The sequence below is a fragment of the Balearica regulorum genome, chromosome 3 (genome assembly GCF_011004875.1).
Source record: "Balearica regulorum gibbericeps isolate bBalReg1 chromosome 3, bBalReg1.pri, whole genome shotgun sequence".
NCBI lineage: Eukaryota > Metazoa > Chordata > Aves > Gruiformes > Gruidae > Balearica > Balearica regulorum.
In genome coordinates, this window is record NC_046186.1 from 29644265 (window position 1) to 29665741 (window position 21477).

Genomic DNA, 21477 nt, shown 5'->3' on the forward strand with positions numbered 1-21477 from the left:
AGTCCAATTCTGGCTGTCACAGGGCTGGATTTTAGTGTTGAGAGTCCCACGGAATGCAGCCACTGTGACAGCAGCAGCAATTCATGGCTGGTCCTGCGGCACGTCGGTTGAGGACACAGGAAGAAGAAATGGCAGGATGGCTGTGGCACATTGGATGGATGCATTGATTTTCCAATAAAGTAAGTATCAGTGGAAGGTTTGAGGCAGCAACTCTCAAAACTGGGCACCAAATAAATGTAATCAATAATGAAATTTATGTTTACAACTGAAAAGAGAATCTTAACTTCTGGTTTCCATTTATTTTCTTCAGAAATATGCCACTTCAAGTGTAATTACTGGAAGCAGTTATATTTCTCCTTAATGAAAAGAAACATTTATACAATCCGATTGTTTATGGTGTGTTTACAAAACAATGATGTATTTAAGAGATTATTTTCCTCCTAATGAAATTATATCCTAAAAAAAATCAAGAAAAAGCTGTGTATATTTTTATTCTACTTGCTCAACAATTATTTGAAATTCTGTAAGGACAGGTAATAAAAATAAAGCTTACCTTGGCCCTTCTGTCCAGTGAAAAAAATCAAATTGTCTTCTAAAGCTGAGTGGTGGTTTGCCAACTGAAACTTCAAGTGGAATTCATAGTAGAAGGTGATATTTGGGATTGTAGAATAAGCTAGGAATGAGGTATAGCCGAAAACATCTGTGCCATTGAAACTAGGCTGGCTAATATTAATAGCTGCATTAAAAAAATAAATAAAAAAAAGAAATCCAGTGTTAAGGCAAATTCTTTAAGATATGTATTTGCAAGTTGTATTTAAAACCCATTTTAGAACTTAAAAACTAATAAATAATACTGATAATTTGATATGTTGTAATATTTTACACACATGCAGATATAGTTTGGCATTCCTGTGAGCATAATCTCTATTTTTCAGCTTTTGTAGATAGGCTTCTTTTACAATTGAATTATTGGCAACTGCTGCCATCTCCTGGATTCTAGATAGCATTGTTACAAATAGAAGTACACTGCAATATTTACTCAAAATTCAGATAGAAGAAAACACACAAAGAAATTCTCCTGTTAAAAGAAATGCCATCTCTGACATGCATCTGAGTGGAAGTGAGTACAAGGTAGAGAAGTACATGTAGAGAAATAAGAAAAAGAAATATCATAAAAGGATGAATTTGCACCACAGTGAATAGGACCTACATGAATTTTGTTGTTCACATTATTTGCTCCATCATTTGAGCTGTCTGAATATTCAGGAATGGAGTATCCAGAAATGTGTAATTTACAGTACTGACAAATTATTTAACCCTTTTAAACTGTCATTTAGGTTCAATTTAATGAAAATTTCCTTTCTGTTGGTCACTGACCAAGCAAATCATGTAGCTTTTTCTAAAATACCTTTGCCAGCTATATACTCCCTGCTTCCTCCAAAGCTGGGAAGGCTACGAGTTCATTCACTTGCTGGTTTTGTGACGCAGAAGTTTATAACTTAGGCTGAGAAAATCTGCAGGATTATAAAAGCAAATAAAAAGCAAATAAAATCAAGCCTATACACATATCTGGTAAACAGTCAATAGAGCACCGGTGCTACGCACCCACACGTCCCCAAGCACTGCCTGCTGGAGCCCAGCAGCCAGGCTGCTGTAGTCAATTCTTGTAATTGATGCTCAGAGCAGAGCTAACATAATCCTCGTATGGATAATGTGGTTTAGTGAAAAACAGGATAGAGAGGAAGAATAGCTGAGTAAAGCTTAATCCTGAAACACTGGGTATGGGGCTAGGTTGAAAAGAGTCAAGCAGTTATCTCCAACCAACCTGAGCAACAAAGGTGGCTGGATCCAGCTTTACTAATGAAGGCAGTAGGAGGGACTGGGGGAGGAAGGAATACATAGCTGCACCATGTAGAAAACAGATTGGGAAGTGGTAGTAAAGAATTATAGCCTTCCCCAAGTAAATCTATGTTAGCCTAAGTACCTTTAAGCATCTGGCCCTAAATACTTACAGTGTGGGAGAAACAGTCACACATAATTGTGGAAATGATATCACCATCTCTACTCTGTGGGATCTGTTTCTAAATTTGCAACCCGAGAAACCTGCTATATTGGCGCTGAAGTGGCAGGCATTGCCTTAGTATCTGCATCTGACAAAAGGTGCAGACGTAGCCTCTGACAAACCTTTTCTAGCACAGACTTGGAGCCTGCTGCAATACAGATTGTACCGTCCCATTTATTAAGCCCTACTTCACACGTGTGGCACATTACACCTTGTTCTGTGATCTAAAATGGGAGCCAGGAAATTTCCATATGAAATAGTGGTTTTGTCCTAATTAGAAGAAAACTGGCAATGAATTTGTCCTCAACCTCATCTGACTGAATGTAACCTCAAGTCTCAGACCTTTGTGAGTCATGTGCAATGGAGGAAAACCACAACTCTCCCATATTTAAATCTGGTGTTGGCTCCAGTCTGCTAGTATTCCCTCACCTGGACATGCCTGAGCAAGGCTCAAATTCTGCAGTTTTTGCTTCTCAGGAAGCTGTGACAGATAGGCAACTCCTTTAATAAGAAGTTTTCTTCCTCTGTTTCTTTTTTTTTTTCCTTTGTTTCTTTATTTCTATTTATTTAATAAACCAAAATATTTAAGAGACGAGAAGATTTTCAAATAAAGGAGGAGACCTTTGCTTTTATTGTCTTTTTCTTCTTCCCCTTATAAGGGGAAAGGCAAATTCTACCATGTACCTCTACAGAACCAGGTAATTTGGTTCGCTGACAGAGATCACTGAAGAGTTTATTCCTGACAAGTTATTCCCAGCAGAGTAAACCGCTTTATTCCCAGGATGAAGTATGCCATTATCTCAGCTGTTTTCTTGGAGCTTTCTAACTGGAGAGTTAGTTTCTACTTGTTCCTTTCAGCATTCCCTATAAAGATATATTTGAACATTGACAAAGGAATGTCCTGCAAAGTGGTCAACAACAGAAGGACCTGGACAGTATGAGGATGCTACTCCCACTGGCCAGGTGCACAACGTACAGAAAATTGTTATATATCCATATTCAGAAGTAGCCATCATGTATCCATATGCAGAAGTAGCATTGGGTTGTAAGTCAATTATAGACTTCTAAAATCAGGTGAGATGAAGCCTGTCTTCTCTCCATCCTGCAACTCTTTCCCATACTGTATGTTCTTTGCCTTTGGTCTTCATAGCCATAAAAGCTAAATGATTTAGAAATTCTGTACTCATTCCCTGTGAAATAAACACTTTTTTTCTGTTCTTAAAGAAGGGGAACTATAGGGCACTCAGAAACGAAATTATTTCCACAAAGTTACACACAGACTGGAGTGGATTGAAGAATTGAGTATAGATCTGTGAACTCCATGTCAGAGCACAGTCACTAAACATTCTTTGCAAATTGAGCTTTTAATTTCTTCCCCCTAGATGCCTGAGCACAGCCCCTTTCAAAACATCTGACAAGAAGCAATTTTCATAAATAATGTCCATCTTTGACTGCTTGAGCATCTCCTCTCAGCTCTTTTTGGTCTTTTCATCCAGTTCTAACTGTGCACTTTGCTGTGGCCATGAAGTACACTTCCAGCATCATAGGGGCTTAAGACATCCCTGCCGTGCAATAGGTTCCAGACATGGTAACAGACACCACCAGCCAACAGCTGTTGGGATAAACCATTTATCTCAGAATAACGGCACAGTAACACATGCAAATCAGTGGTACAATTACCGAAGTCAAAACAGTAAATCCAGTAAATCACTAATAGTGGGCTAAACTTAATACCTGGGCACACAAAAATTTGCATAACAGTGGTTATCAGGGAGGCTGGCAGGAAGCAGGGCATGTCTTCTTCTCCGGATGAGCAACTCAGACCCACCGATGGGTTTGGGGAATTTCAAATTCCCTGATCGGACTGTCCTTTTTTAATTGTTGACTCGTGGAAGCTCTGCCAGCACTCGTTAACCAGCCGTCATAACCCACCCATGCTTCCCTCCATGCTGATCCTCCCCCGTGTGTGCATGGTGCTTGGGTGCTACCTGAAATGTGACCACCCTGTGGAGCTATACCTATATAAGGCATGTGGTCACCAAATGGTGAAGTACTGTAGAAGGCAATAGGAGCCTCAGAGGCATGGTTTATGAAAACCGTGACACATTATCTCAGTTTACTTCTTCACAGTTTTCTCCACAGTGTTGAAGCAGTTTCTTACAGCTAGTAAAAGTCTGATGCAGTACCTAATTAACCACCCTATCCTTATCAGGTAGGTACATGCAGTAAATGTTTGTAAATAGTCCTCCCTATGCTGGTCTCTGGAGAGTAAAATGTATTTAGAGATGTTAATTAATCCTGAGTCAAAAGCTTTTATTTCTGGCTAATTCAATATGTCTAGCTTGACAGCTATTCCATATTTTATCTGTTTCTGGACTGCTGCTTATAGATTTTATACCACATTTTGAATCAGGTTTCTTCTCTACACTAAGTATTATTTATCAAGAGATCTTTATCCAATCACATCAAAAAATTAACGGTTGTCAGTAAATGTGCATCAGTGTAAAACATTCAATCTTTGAGATATCTTTCATGCCTTTGTTAGTTTGATTTTAATACAGACTAGTTTGCTGTACTCTTACCTATTTTTAACTGAAGTTCTTTAGAAAAAATTAATTACCCTGTGTGAAAAATACAGTGATCAAGCAAGGTAACTCCACCTTTCCTTTTATTCTCTTTCTTTTCATTATAAAACTATGGAGTCAAGACTGTGCAGAAAATTGTACAATCTTATAGTCCTCTTTTCTTTGAAACACAGTCCTTCAAAACTTTATTTGCAAAACTTTTGGGGCTGGTTGAAACAGCAGAGGTCACAGCTAACCTTATTGGTTTATTTCACTTTTCCTACCTAGACGCCATCCAAGCTGATTTCCACTCTTGCTCATGCTGTGTACAGTCTGAAGTGGTAAAGAACAGATGTGTCCCAATGGTTCTGATTACGAGCCGTGCAAAAACACACTCCAAATTAACACTGGGCCTAAACCACATGCTGCTCTGACAGAGTACTGAAGCCTTTTATCAACTTTTTGTCCTTGATCTTGTCCCGTGTCTCTCTGTCAGTCCTATGCCATTCATCATTGTCCTCTTCTGCATTCCCAGTACTAAACAAGTAATAAGGTATGATGTGTCCCATTGCCTCACAAACAAATAATGACAAATTATCCCATTATATAAATATATTAATATGGTTGGCTACCTACTTCCCTAATGTTGTGCATCTTATCAGAGGTGAGCATGAAAGTGGGAGGTAAAAAAAAAATCAACTATAGTTTGAAAAAAATCTTAACAAAGAGGAGAGACTAAACTGACAAAGAAGAAAGAGAATAATGGTTTCATTATCTTTGAATTTTCTGTTATGAGTTAAAATTAATGTTCCTTTCAGCGTTCACTGCCAATACATCTGAACCACAGCTTTACAATACGTTGCAAAAAACAAGACAGATGAAAGGGATAGAAAGAGACAAAGACTTCAGGCTACATAATTACAATCAGATAATCCACTTTTTTTATATTATCATTGACTAACTGTGCACAGTTATCAGCTCAGTGTCTGGCTCCAGGATCAGCAGCCATATACAGTGTGGGATGAGTATTATTCAGTTCTCCTAAATAGCAGCTCAAATTTTTGCAAATACAATATTGAAAAAGGAGTGCAAATTACTACCAAGCATTGTATTTTCCAGTCTTCCAAGCTGTACAAAAGTCTTCAGAAAAATGCCCTTTGTCATCACAGACTCAGAGGACTGGGCAGCCCAAGATCTATAAGTATTATTAAAGACTGAGGCAAAAAATGGCTTGAATGCCTCCGGTTTTTCTTCATCCTTATTAGTCAGATGATGATCTTCAACAAGTACTCATCCAACGTTTTTTTTAGACATCCTCTTGCTATTAACATACTTAAAAAAGCCCTTCTTATTGTCTGACCCAACACTGGCCAGTTTCAACTCTAATTCAGCTTTGGCCTTTCATGTCTTCTACCTGCATAAATGAATGACAGCTCTGTACTCTTTCTGTGAAGCTTAACCTCGCTTCCAGAGATCATACTGTTTCTTTTTCCTCTTGAACTCCACAAGAAGTTCCCTGTCCAGACAAGCTGGTCTTCTGCCCCCCTTGCTTGACTAACGACACAGTGGAATTGCTTGCTGCTGCATACTTATTTTGCATGCTTTGCTAGTTCTACATTAAAGCTGTTTTCTTTAATAGGCTACCTTCTTTCCTCACCGGCAACTCTGGGAAATGCAAAGAGGAAAAGAGAAGGGGTGCTGGAGCCACAGAGTGGTGCAGTGCCAGCTGAGAGTTCAAGGTGGTAGTAGAAGACTCTTGATATCTGGAAGACTATTGAAAGCAGAGTTAGTGATCCACATAATGGGTAATTCAGGTGTATGCCTTCCCCTCTTCGCCCCCAGTAAATACTTAGGTATTCCATTTATTTGTCTTGTGGTGTCGGTAGTCATGGAGCCCATGGGCCCTATTAGCTTAGATTATTTCTGTAATGGTATGGACTAGTAACTTGTATTTCTGATTGGAAGCTGAGATTTGAAATAATAAAAGTGATTTCACTGCTCAAAGATGAAAATATGAATCTGAAAAACTGGTAATACCACAGTGATAGAGTGTGTAAGTGTGCCTGTGTGTGGTTTGTACAATTTTTATGATATTCCTCATATTGGAGGGGAGGGGGAAATTAAAGCCCAGCTAAAAACAATTGACCCAGAAAATAAATTCTCTTGAACAGGAAGAAGAGCAGCCCTGACCAGCATTCCCCAAAGTCTCTTACCACTGACCAGAAACCTTGCGATGCAGGTTTTTTTTTGGTTTTGTTTTGTTTTTTATCTGAGGAAATTCCCTTTGGGCATCTGCTGTCACTGAACTGCATGATTTAGTCTGCAGACCCAAACAGCTCTGAAGGTGACATTGTGTGCCAAACATAGCTGCACAGAAGCAATTCGCTTGCAGACTGATTTTCACTCTACAGAGCTTGCAGCAAGTGACTATTCCCACTTCAGCACTTTGAAATGAATTTTATACACGGGGGAATACATCCTACAGAAAACCTGCTGGAATCCTTTGGATTGTGAAGCATTACCATAAATGTTGCTCAGAAACATTTCAAGGAACATACTTACAGATTGCTGTGAATGCATACCATGGATGGTCCTTTTTGGTGTGTCTTTATTAAATACAATGTCACAGTTGGGATTCTGTTTTAAGCTGTCACGTATGTACATATGTGAAAGACATAGTGAAACTAGAAGACTGAGGTTTAGTCTAAAACAGTGCAACTGACACAATTACTCACCTTAGTAATGCACATTCCTTTGAAATCCTTCCTTCTCCTTTTAATTTTACCTTTGTGCTTACAAAGTGCTTGCTCTTGATTCCTAGCTTAACAAAATGCTTCATATTATGACCAACAGCTTCCCAGAAGGGCCCAGTTTCTTGTGTAACATATAATTAACAGCAACATCAAGAGTTTAAAAGTCCACGTGTTCATTTCCATTCATGCTGAATTAACCATTTCTGCTTCACTCACATTTAGGAGGCCATCACAGCTCTGTAGGACAATAATACCCTGATATTTCCTCTTTAAAATTTCTGCATCTTATATATCAAAATTCCATACACAGACATTTCAAACATACTGGCCTTACATTTTACAGACCATATCAGTTTTCTGTACCAACGAGGGAATGCCCCCAGTCTGTGTTTAGAAGAAAGTGTTAAAAAAAATAGAAGAAAGGGAAAAATAAATAAAGGCTGATTACAGATATGGCAGCAACTGAACAACTCTTTTTTTTTTTTTTTTTTTTTTTTTTTTGTACAAAACCAGTGTCCTAAACTCTGCTTATTTTGGTGAGATACAACAATCGTATTTTTAATAGTTTAAGCTCATTAAAACTATTTGACTTTTATGATAACAGCAGTGATTTGACCATGTTTATATTCAAATAATTATAAACAGAATTCTCCCTCGCTTTATAAGAGTTGAAGTATGGTGATATGGACATCTCTCTAACTGAGCTCAATATTTCTCTTTGGATTGAGCAAGCACCACAGATTTTCACTTAAGTCACCTATGAAATGACAAATCTCCCCAGCTGGCAGGCAGTTCTAGTGCTAACCTAATCCTCACTTACTTCCATAGTGAGTTGTTGATGTGTCTTCCTGACCAACTTTTAATACTAGAAAAATCAAATATATAGGAATTATTTTAAAAAGCATTTTACAGAAAAAAAAAGTTCATAGCACTGCTGGAGAATATGTATTCATTTGGTCTGAAATAGTGCTGCTTGTAAACACTTTCATTCACCAGTGTGATCTTAAATACTGGAGGAGATTTACAATCTGCAAGAAACACAATGCAAGCAACTTTTTACTAAATTAAATGTGAAAGGAAATTTATCAGACTAGGGCTTGAATGTTGGCTGCTTGCACACAAAACTGAAAAGCCAGAGCTCAATAACCAGATTCAGTTTAAATTATAGAGGTCCCTTTATGCACAGCTTAAAAACCCAGAATCACTTGGGAGATTGAGTCAAGCTGCCTATGTAGACATAAACTATGTTCCAAATTGTTACATATTGATGATATGCATTGCTAAATATTTCCCGTTTTCTATTTTAGTAGTGACTAAATTCTTGTTTCAGGCAAGTTCACGTCCCTGAGTTGAAAGTCAGGGGGGCATTTAATTCCTCAAATCAACAGTGTTTGGTTATGTGACAAATGCTCACCTGCACACCCACAAAGTAGCACAGAGAGACAATGGCAGGTGGGGGAACTCAATTAATACCCTGCCCCAGCCACTTCCAACCTTATCCCAGGAGCCATCAGCCCACCACATGTCCATCTACACAATCCCAGAGGAGCACAGACCCCAAAGGTGGGTGGGAACACAAATTAAGGACTCAGAGGAAGGGACACCCTGTCTGGGCCCCTCCCAGGGCTGTCCCAGGAGACCCACGGCCCCAGTGCCCAGGTGTGACGCCCACCACGACGAGTCAATGCTGGAACACGTTTTGGACAGAGGGATGTAACTGCCATGGGGTATGGGACACATTACAGGATGCAGGTGAAGAGCATTTTGGAATAGCACAGGACTTGTGGATGTTTAAGGGAGGAACCAAAGTTGAGAAGGAGGGAATTAGGTGATTTGGGGAGGAAGAAGTGTGGAAAAATAGAGGGATACAGGGACAAAAAAGGATCAGTCACATGTAAATAGTTGGCTGGTCAGTACGCTTGTCTGGCTGTGTCCTTCGCCTGACCAGCGCAGCCTGTCCTCTCTTCTAACTTACATTACCATCTCTTGTCCCCCTTGGCACATTAAGCTACATATCTTAGCTATGTAGCTTCTTGAGAGACATTTCAATATATATGGTCATCTAGTGATAAAAGCAAGGAAAGATGTGTAGTGAGAGATAATGCATTTTACTATATATATTTGGAAAAATGGACATGCTTTTAGGAGGCTTTTCTTGATGTCTGAAACAAGCATAACATAAATAAGATAAACTCAGAGCGATTGTTTCCAGCCTGCTTATGCTGCAGTATGCTCCATCTGCTTCAGAAATGGAAGAAAAGTCCTTGTTAGTCCCAGGAGCTTGTCTGTTTTTCCATATTTATATAGGTTTCTCTAATAGAATCTACTATTTGTCCTTAAAATTTTGTGTCATTTCTCATATATATGGTAGCCTTATAGTTTTGTCCCTTCTAGAATGTTGTACATTCCCCACAACATGATGTATTTTTAACTTGTAATGCCAAATGTTTTCGGTTTGGTGGTTTGTTTGTTTGTTTGTTTGTATTTCATTTAATAGTGAAAATAGTTTTACTCTGACTTTTTCTTACATATTTGTAGAGATTTATGTTTGTTTTACTGTGACTTCCAACTCTAACAGATGGCAACTGGAGCTCTGATATGGGCAAGATCTGTAGCAGTGAGCTCATTTGTAGCTCTGTCCACATCTTTATTTATCCTTACTTTGCCTTTGTAAATAATCTGTATTAGTAGGAGCAGCAATGCTGGCATGAAATCTGCAGGTCTATTTGGTACATTTAACATATTCATTTTATCAAATAATCATTGTAATATCTTCCACATTTCTTCTTGATGAAGACCAACTATTATTTGACAAGCATTTAGGAGAAACAAGCTTTGCTTCAGTGTTTCATACACAAGGTATCATGCACTCGGTTACTAATCATGATAGTAGAGACAATATTATTCTGTACCTTAAATGGCAGATGATTCGTTAAAAATGTGTGTGTTTAGACTTTAAATTTTATGGACCACTTCTTTCTAATAAATGTATTATTGGACCACTCATTTTGTTATAGTAAACAATTAAATTTTTACATTGTAAAATTGTTCTATCATTGTAATTAAGGAATCTAATACCTTGCCAAATGTATGGCTTTGATGCTGCTAGGGCTATTCCTAAGGCTGCACCCAGCCTTCACGGCATTGTGGCTCTGTTTCTCCCCTTCTTGTTCAGTTTTAGCTTATGTGATAAACAGGCCTTTTGCGGCTCATTTTAAGTTGCAATGCAAAGTTCAGCTTAACAAGACTTCATAGAATCATAGAATCGTAGAATCATAGAATTATAGAATCACAGAATGGTTTGGGTTGGAAGAGACCCTAAAGATCATCTAGTTCCAACCCCCCTGCCATGGGCAGGGACACCCTCCACTAGACCACATTGCCCAAAGCCCCATCCAACCTGGCCTTGAACACTTCCAGGGAGGGGGCATCTGCAGCTTATGTCTATGCTCAGTTTTTTTCTATTCCTTCTAAGCTCTTAAGACACAGATCAATAAAATAATTTTTCATATTTCAATAACTTTTTATGTTATAGGCTTATTGACCCTGGAAGATTTATACTCTGTCCTACAAAGCTGAGTGTTCCCTGTTTTTTCGCTTACAGTGATGATCCAGAGTTTTCCCTTTCCACCCAATAAAATTTCATTCTTTGTCTGCTTTCAAAACCTTCAGCTCTGTAGTCTAATCAAACTAATGAATTTGTGTACTTTCTCTTAATTTAGACTCTCTCAATTTTTATTCAGACTCTCAATTCAGAGGCAGCTAACTACAAAGAGTTGCGGAAGAGCCTCATGAACTACTACAGGGAAAAAGCATTAGATGATAGTCAGTGTTGACAAATGTAAATTGAGGTAGACTGCAGAAACAGTCTTAGCCTTAGATACAGAATGATGGGCTGTGAACTTGCCATCAGCATTCAAAGAAAGAAGTGTTAGGAGTTTTAATAAGCAGTTTCATGTAAACATCAGTGTACTCATAGAAGGAAATAGAATGGTTTAGAAAAGGACAGAGAGTAAAACAGAAAAGTGTCAAACCCCACTGTATAAAGCAATGGCATTATCACACCTTGAATATTGCAGTCACCTCTAGACCCTCATTTTAAGGAGGATGCAGTTGAACTGAGAAGGAACAAAGAAAGGAAGCCTGGATGACTAAAGACGCAGCGTGGTGTCCCAAAAATGAGTGAATCAGCTTGGGGTATTCAGAAATAATTTTGGGAGGGTTATAATAAAGATATATACATAAAATCAGGAGAGGCATGGAGAAGGTGAACAGGCAAATATTCAGGGAGCAATGCTGAAACACCTTTTCTAACACGAGGCATTAATGTTATTAGCAATTGGCACATGTAAGCAAACAAATGGAAGTACTTCTGTGCAACCTATATACTTACGTTCTGGAGCTCTTTGCCACAGGATGTTGTATATCAAGTTTGCATGGACTCAAAGACCAATTAGAGAAGTTCATGGAAGAAAAGAAATCTATCAAGGGCTAACCTAGTTACCAACCCCAACCCAATGTCAAGTTAAGAAAGATTACCAAGGAAGTATTGCACATTTCACACACTTGCCTATGTATTTGCCTTTGGCTGTCAATGATCAGGGTTAGATGGAAAAAATGGATAAAATATAAACATTCATCTACTGAAAATTTTGGAACTGTCTTCTAACTAAAATTTTAAATAAGTGGTAAAGATGTATATGATATGAAGAAAGAGACAATGCAGACTTTGATCTGACCTGAACATTGCTTAATATTTATTTTAAAAGGCATTTCATATGCACTGCTGAATCAGCTGTTATTTTCTATATGCATATTTTTCAATCATTACTTCTTGCTACATTGAGTGTTAGGGGAAGAGAAGACCTTAGATGTTCACACACAGGAATTTCTGACTTAGAACAATCATTATAATCAATACTTGAGGAATAAAAGCCCTTCATTTGATAATATTAGTTAAAATGACCTATTTACTTAGCTTTATTAATTTCCCTTCATCCTGTCTCCTATTTCATAGCAAAGCACTTGGTAAATTTTAATTTGTTCCTCTTTTTAACCTGAGAAATGAATCAAATTTTAACACCTGGTAGTATTTTTACAATCCAGAAAGCATTGTTTATAAACTCATTTTATTTACGAAATGTATAAAGTAATGCTTCTCCAAGTAGAGGTAAAATCAAACTACAGGAAAAATTAATTTCTCCAAAGGCCCTCTCTGTCAAATCTCTCTCTTACCTTTTCTCCAGGTAAATTACCAAAACATCAGACGCTACCTGGTATTTCCTAGCTTGTCTACTCTAAGCTTCTTTGATCCCTCTGTCTCCCTTTCTCTGGCTGACAATTTTATGAAACAGCATGCAGGCAGGGTGCTCAGCTCAGACACTCTTTGCTTGTGACTGGATTTTGGGCTGTGCTTGTAGGTGGGTTCAAAGCATTTGACTTGTTTCCTACCACAGCTTCTATGAATGATAGAAACTATGAGCAATGCATGAAGACTATGGTTCTTACCATCACTGCAGAGGATGCCAGATCTTCCGTATGGACAAAGGCAAACAGCATCTCGCTTGGACTTTGGAAAACACGTAGCACCATTTCCACATGGATTTTCATCACAAGTCGCGAACTGGCAGAGTTTTCCAGAGTAGAATTTAGGGCATTCACAAAACCAATTTTCTGCATCACTGACAAATTTAAATTAAAAACAAAAAAAATATGTGTAAGTACCAAAACACACTTAAAAGAACAGGATCTGTTTTATACTTACAGAAAATCAATGACATTTAATTTATGGTTGTAATATATTTCTTTGTTTTTACTCGCTAAACTTTTCTTTTTTTGCTTGTGTACCTGCCATTATAGATGCCACAATGCTTTATGGGTGACTTGAGCTGACAGCTTCTTTTGGGTTTAATTTTATATTTTAATTTATCTTTCCTTTCATGGTAATATATGTGACTTTTCTAATGTTTCACTAGTTATTTGTGCTGCTTCTTTCATAACATAGTCGAACTAACTGCTACAGAAAAACAGCTCTTCTATTATGTATGAAAAAAGGAAAGAAAGTGAACACAAAAAAATGTAAAGTTACTAGTTTACTTTGCAAATGGAAACATCATTTGTACATTCAGGTATTACCTATAGCTTGTGACAACACAGTAGGATATAAAGAAAAACTGAAATATGAATATTTACTGTAGTTATTATATTGAAATTGAACCAGAATAAACAGGTAGTATCTCTACTTTCATGTATCTTATGTTCTTAGTCTTGGAAAGAACATTAGAACAGGCAAGGGAAAAAATACGTTGTAATCAGTCTTGAGGGGTGATAAAAACAAATGTTTAGAAATGTATATATTGTTTGTATGAGTTATCTTTTTTTAGGTATCCAAAGATAGCACGATGGCAGATATGGTAGGAGAACCAAAATCAGACAGGAAAAGCTGGAGTGTAAGACACTCCCATCTATCATTTATTATAAATATAATTTCATTAAAGGTCTTATTTGATTTGCCCCTTGTTTTATGATTGCAATTAGATGACAGCTAGATAGGTCAGTTCACGTGATTACTACACATCCTTGGTACTGAACAGAAACATGTCTGTCTTATCCTTGATAAGGTCACATGTGCCTGTGGGTATGAATGCAGAAGAAATGACGTGAGCAGTATCAAACCACAGCCATTAGGTTTTTCCTGATAATAGCATAATCATTAGGATGTTCAGTGATAAAATGTCAAATAGATGTGATTTCTAAAAATCTGTTCACTGCTTATAATATCCATGCAATCAGGCTAGAGAAAATAATCTGGAGCTGAGAACTCCTGCATTTTTTAAAAGAGGGAAATAAGTAAGTCTTGTGACAGTCTTTGTGCATAGCAGTTGATTAGTGTGTTTCTAAACTGACCACCCGCAGCTCCGGGGAGCAAGGATCTCAGCTGGAGAGTCTACCAGAATGAATCTCATGAATAATGCCTCCAGACACCTTGGCAAAAGAAAATTGCTATCAGCAGCAATAATAAATTTCTGTGTGTAGCCTATTCTATTTATAGATCTGCTGCAGACACCAGGAGAGGAATGTAAATGAGATACTGGATTGCTTTCGTTTGTGCAGCATCAGGAAGCGTGCTTTCAACGGTTTTAATATCAGCATTACACAGTTCAGCTAATTAAAAAAGCAACAATAAACTGAATTCTTCCTGGAAATCTACAACTGATGATGATGATTTCTAAAACTACTTATCAAATGTGTTTCTGCTTGCTTATAGAAGACAGATCACTGCTGCTGACTGCCAAGATACAGAGACTTTAGTCTTCACCTTTAAAAACAGTTTTCATACATTCTTCTGTTGAACTGTATATGTCAACATTGGCCATTTCTTTTTATAGTCTTATTTGTCATATTGTGGAGAAGATTAAAAATAACAGGTTTCATAAGAAATTGTGAGAAGTTTATTGTTATCAAAATGAGCAACGTTCTCATATTTCACTATTGATGTCATAAAATCCTAATAACAAAGAAGAGTGATTCCCAATGAGGCAAAGAAAACAATTTTTTAAAAGTTCTGCAAAATAATACAAAGCTTGAAAATATAACAGCTAACCACACAGAAAAAAAAAAATAATATCACAGCCAATTCACAAGAATTAGTGTACTGAAAAACAAAGCCCCAAATGCCTTGTTATTCTCTCTCAAGGCAGTCTGTCACTGTACTTAGTTAAGAGGACAAGGTCTCTCATATTCTGCTAAATTAATCTCAGCTGCAAGAAACAAAAATGCTTGGATGGCCAGAGTATTTTCTCCTCTCAAGTGGGTTTCACAATTTCATGATATCCAGCTATCCTTTATAAATGCAAGAAGCAAATGAAAAGGGACAGCAAATCAGAACGGTAATGTCTTTTGCCTACGCTGTGCACCTGTGAATGGCTCCAAGAAAAGTCATTGGATAATTACATACACAAGCTGAAGAAAGTGAATAATGTGTGAAAGAAACAGGCATAGAAATAGTGTAGAAAAGGAGTGGAAGACACAACAGTACTCTTAGAGCACCATCACCTCAAGTCACCAGCCTTATGATATGTGAGGAAAAAAATGTAGGGAAGATGAACTGTTTGACATTCTTATAATCCTCCTTGAAATGGTAAGGGGCACATGTTTAATTATCATTTCCTATGTTAAAATATTCCTTCTATATTTGGTCTAGACATTAGATTGGAAAGAAAGCCATCAAGAAGCATTTGTGTGGTATGACATCATATTGGTAATTCAATAATGCAAATTCTTCTCCTTGAATCAGTACATCAGTGACCTGATTTAATGAAATCAAAGTTTTGTATAAGATTGACACCTTTGGGATGCCTGTGCTGGTTTTGGCTGGGATAGAGTTAATTCTTTTCATAGTAGCTAGTAAGGGTCTGTGTTTTGGATTTGTGCTGAAAACAGTGTTGATAACACAGGGATGTTTTCGTTACTGCTGAGCAGCGTTTACACAGAGCCAAGGCCTTTGCTGCTTCTCACCCCACCCCACCAGCTGGGGAGTAGGCTGGGGGTGCACAAGGAGTTGGGAGGGGACACAGCCGGGACAGCTGACCCCAACTGACCAAAGCGGTATTCCATACCATATGATGTCATGCTCAGTATATAAAACTGGGGGAAGAAGAAGGAAGAGGGGGAATGTTGGTACTGTTTTCTCACTTTTACCCTTCCAATTCTCTCCCCCATCCTGCTGCAGGGGGAGTGAGTGAGCGGCTGCGTGGTGCTTAGCTGCTGGCTGGGTTTAAACCACGATAATGCCAACATAGGTTTTGATAACTTATGTTTTTAAAATATTGCACAATGCAGAGGAGACTGGATTGTAACACATTAATAATACAATCACAACTGTATATAACCACAGTTTTTGACTTTTAAACTAATTCCTTTTTAAAAAGAAAATATTATAATCCCTCTGTACAATGTGTCATAGACCTCATTTGTATTCTAGTGATACAGTGGTGTGGTTCTCCAAAGCATAGTATGATTTTCTAATATGCCTGTGCTTTTTCCATCTCTAAAGTGGGAATGCTATGCTCTGTGATCCCCACTGAAAACACTGTACGTGCCATTTGTGTAGTCGGATGTGAGAGGGCTTCCCTGAATGGAAGTGTACTCAACACTCTTTAGTCAGGACAGTGCTAAGCTGAGAATGTCAAAAACAACATGTCCCAGTGGGTTCAATATTTAACGACACAAATTCTTTTAGGGGTCTCACTATATTGTCTGGGACAAAACTATGGAAGTTGGAGGGAACAGCTTCCTAAGCTTCTGCAGTTAATAAATAGTAAATGTAATTCAGTTTATTTTAAAGTTATTACTATTTTTTTTTCCTAGTGCCATTTTGTTTTAAAATACTGGAAAATCAAAGGAGCATCATACTTTATAAGTTTAAACTTTAAGTTGAATTACACTTCATGCAAAGACTCATTACATCTCTTTCTATAAAATACCAGGATGATGTAAAGGTGATTAGGATCTTCCTTTGAAAGCTTTGTGTAATAGCCAAATCCACAGAAACTCGTTGCAGCCAGAAGGATAACCTTATCTCATCAATAATCTTAGAAATATCAAAGGACAATATATGAAGGCAGCATTTCTTCCTTGTGCACAGCAGGAGTTTTTCTAGTATATAATATATCTGCCAATCTTTCCTTGTATTATACAGCTCCAAAAAATCAATTCAGCTTTCCTGCTGCTTTAGTACTTTCACTCAGGTTTCCTCAATTATGGCATCTTCTCTAGATCCGAGTGCTTTTGTTAGCTTTACTGTTTAGAATCCTTTTTTCCCCTATCAGGAATTATTATTCTGCAAGCTCTGGTGATTCACTTTAAATTTCCTTTCCTTTTACTGAAAGCACTTTCTAAACTGCTTCTCTTCATATAAACAACCACTGACAGACTCTCTTTAAACCAAGTTTAAATCACTTGTGAACTAAATTGGTTCTGAAAACTCCTAGGGAAAATATTTCCAGATTGGTTGGGTGCACTCATGGAAAAAATCTTTTGCTTTAAATTTTCTTTGAGGCAGGCTTATACTCAGACTTATACTGGTTCTAGCATGGACTAAACAGGAGCACACATTAAAATGATACTTCCAAATGCTTTGATCTATGTTAAAAATACTGGATTGGGAAGGTTCCAATTCCACTTCAAAAAAGAGAACAGGAGTGATGAAAAGGTTCCACCACACCTCACTTGCCTGCTGACAATACACAAGAAAGAGAAAATTAATTAATTTATAGGACCTAACTAAGAAATTTGATTAAATAGATACTCAATCCATCCAGTCAGACAACAATGAGCATCTGCTCAATCTTATAATTAAGCATATGTACATGAGTTTCCTTCAACAAGAACCCACTCCTGAAAAAACATGTAAACCTTAGAAAGTTCACTGGACTTGTGTTTGAGTTAGTTATGGCTTGGGAAGGACAGAATTTGGTTTATGGAAATGATGAAGGAGGAAGAGCTCTTGCTTATTGGCAGAATATCTATTTCAGACCTTCAAAAATATCATTATTTTCAGGAATTTATGGTTGTTAAAATTTATTTTAAAATGTTCTCATTCAAATATCTAACACAGTACTAACTTTTCAGGATCATGAAATCTCTTCTGGAGTCTTTTATAAAGCCTCTTTAACCTCCATTTTCCACTCAGATGGTGAATATATAGGTGATTCCCCATGACATGAAGGATACGCATCCATTAACTAATATGATGCATAAGAAGTCCTGTCATGTAATGTGACAATTATGACCATTCCTGTCACACAAGAGGATACACAATTGTGGTATCAAGCACTTCTGAACACGTAACACTTAATGGTTGATGGATAAAGATCCCTCAGGAAAAAGTATAGCAAGCCATGGTTGGTGAGAACAATTTATATGGGTAACAATCCATTCCCTGGCCACATCTAGGAAGAGAAATGATGGTCTGTCACACTGGGCCCATTGCAAGGGCTGTAATTAGCTCTGATGCTTCTCCTTTTTCCAATCTCCTCAGTCTTTTCAGTTAATTTTATATTTTCTTTTTCCTTGTGATGTATAGGAAAATTAGTAAATAGATGTTATCATCTGCTACAATGTATTTACCAAAATGAAATGCAAAATTTTAAGAAAGTGTTGAAAGGCTACGATTTTGATAATAAAAAATTAGCACTTTATGGAACATGGCCAGGGAAGCACATAAACGATTTCAACAGCATAAGGTAAGAAGCCAGATTTCCACCTCTCACTGAATTCACATGCTGCCTAACTCCTGTTTGTCGTTTGAAAATTTCTCATAATTCCTTATGACAGAAAGTTTCCAATTTCTCCCAGCAATCCCTAGAGCCCTAAGCAGCCTTTACTTCTATATATCTACAATTTGCAGTAGAACTTGTGAGCACCATATATAAAGCAGTAACACTGAACATTGGTATGCAGCATATTCAGCCTGGAGAAGAGAAGGCTCCAGGGAGACCTTATTGCAGCCTTCCAGTACCTGAAGGGGGCCTACAGGAAAGCTGGTGAGGGACTGTTTATCAGGGAGTGTAGTGACAGGACAAGGGGTAATGGGTTTAAACTAAAAGAGGGTAGATTTAGATTAGCTACTAGGAAAAAATCCTTCTCTATGAGGGTGGTGAGGCACTGGAACAGGTTGCCCAGAGAGGTTGTGGATGCCCCCTCCCTGGAAGTGTTTAAGACCAGGTTGGATGGGGCTTTGGGCAATGTGGTCTAGTGGAGGGTGTCCCTGCTCATGGCAGGGGGGGTTGGAACTGGATGGTCTTTATGGTACCTTCCAAACCAAACCAACCTGTAGTTCTATGATTCTATGATATTGCTTGTTGCATTGTTTTCATTAAAGATGCATTGTATACTATTACTCATTTCTATTAGAATTGTAAAATGATCTTTTAGCACAGAAACATTAATTACTTCAATGTTAGGTGAATTTATATCTTGCAGAACTGTGTAACTTAGTAACCTCCAAGATTTCAAAGTCTCCTCACATAGCAACTGTAGTTAGCTACACTGATCATGAGGACATGTATAACAACAAATTGAAGAAAAAAATCTTGAATAGTTTGTAAAATAACAGCATTTACTTTAAATTCACAACATAATAATTTTGAACTATAATGGCTATAATCTAAACCCAGAACTGTCTACTGTGGAAAGAGAAAGTTTGTCTAAATCTAGATGTTTGTTATATTTTCCTCTCTTTCTCAGTTTCTTCCTAACAAGTTTTTTCTGTTTTTAGAACAGTTTTTTAATTTTATTTATGTATTCATTATTTTAAACTTTCATAGATGAAAACTCTTCCTATCCTATTCTGAATGCAATTTATTAAAAAAAAAATTCATAACCACTTCTCTATTGCATTGTCACTAGTTCTATCGATTTGCAACTCTAACAATCAGAGGCTTAGCATTTCCTTCATATCTATTTAGCACTCACTACCCTTTGTATTTTAAAAGCATTCTTAATCATAAGGAGTTGATCATCAGTACTTTCTTGTAAGCTTGGTCTACGTACAAGGCTAGAAGCCAGGAATCTCTCAGAACACACATAGAAGGGCAAGTTAGGCTTTGAACTTGCACGGCATCATCACCTTCCCCACAGTGATTTGCTTTGTTTTAATCCTAGGTAACATCCCAGCTCCTCGTTTCAACTCAAATTCTTTCTGTTTCTAGCTCAACAAAATGGAGATCATTTTACCATATACATGTAACATAGTGTAATATTCACATTCAAACATTTATGTTTATAAAATATGTAAAATGAAATGCACCCTAAGCTATGAATAAAACCAGCAAAATGAAAACCTGACAACACCATGAAACAAGGTAATCCATAGCTGCTTTGAACTGACATCATCTTTACCATTCACTTTGGATACTCCCTTTCCTAACAATCCTACAAATGCCACAAGAGATAAATTCTGAATGAATGAACTTCATGGAGGAGAATCGGAATTGAACGTTTCTCACATCTTTCCACATTATGTCTGCACCCTATTTTTCTCAGTGATTGCCGAAAGAAAATTTGTACCATATTCATTAATTTCTTCATGAAAACATAAAACTAGGTGCACTGCTTTTTCTCTGGACAGCTAACAGAGCCACAGGAAGTCCTAACGGGGACAGAGCAGGTATCATGCTCATGATTTTCCATGGAAGGGGATGACTATGAGTTATACTTTTACAAAAATATTTTAACATTAATAAGAAAGTCATATCTCTCCACTTTGCCTATTCAAAGCTTGCATATGGTTTCTCATTTTTAATTTTTTTTTTATTGTCTATCCATGGGCCTTGGGAGCTTGCTGGGTTTTTTCTGATTCTTTAAGCTGACGCAGGAGAAGATAATATTCCTCCCTACAAACCATGCCTTGAAGCAGTAAGCATTCATGGACAGATATTCTCTGTGTTTGCAGAGTGGCTAGTGAAATGTAGCCCTGTGTTCCTTCAGCCTATGCATTACAGCAAATATGATTGAATAATAACATAAACTAATACATATAGAAAAATGTACTTTTCTTGTACCATATCATGGTAGAATTAATATATTAAAAATGCACCACTGACCTAATCAGTAAAGATGGCAGTGCAGGACACTTCCTGGACTTTTACACATTCTTTGAAAGAGTGTAACTTGAGATATAAGTAAAAGTCATTTGCCTATAGAAAATACTTTTTCAAGCGAGAATTGAAATAAGACTCTGGGAAGTTCCCAAAGAGCTTTGTACAGCCCTCAGACTAGAACATCATCAGTCACATGATTTTTGAAGAACACTGATTTTCAGGAATCACCTCACATATACTGGGAGATAAAGTCTAGCGCCAATTCTTATCTCAGCCCAGCAGTGATGTTTCATGACTGGAGATATAGCTACTAACACAGTAAACATGGAATGTGTGCTGTTGAAATTCAGTAAAAAATTTAAAATGTAACCACCGTAGATCTTTGTGGTTCTTAGAACAAGAATAGTAAAATAGGCCTCCATCAGCCATTGCATTCTGAATACATACACGTTGAATATAGTATGAAGACTTCCCACAACAAAATACCATTTTTT

At 37.4% G+C, this 21477-nt stretch overlaps 1 protein-coding gene across 1 annotated transcript in view; it reads right to left on the reverse strand.

Moving 5' to 3' along the window:
- Positions 1-21477, reverse strand: part of EYS (eyes shut homolog) — a 906089-nt gene that overhangs the window by 46082 nt on the left and 838530 nt on the right. Inside the window, 2 exon segments of the mRNA XM_075747398.1 lie at positions 554-736; positions 12888-13060. Coding sequence (XP_075603513.1) covers positions 554-736; positions 12888-13060 — 356 coding nt within the window.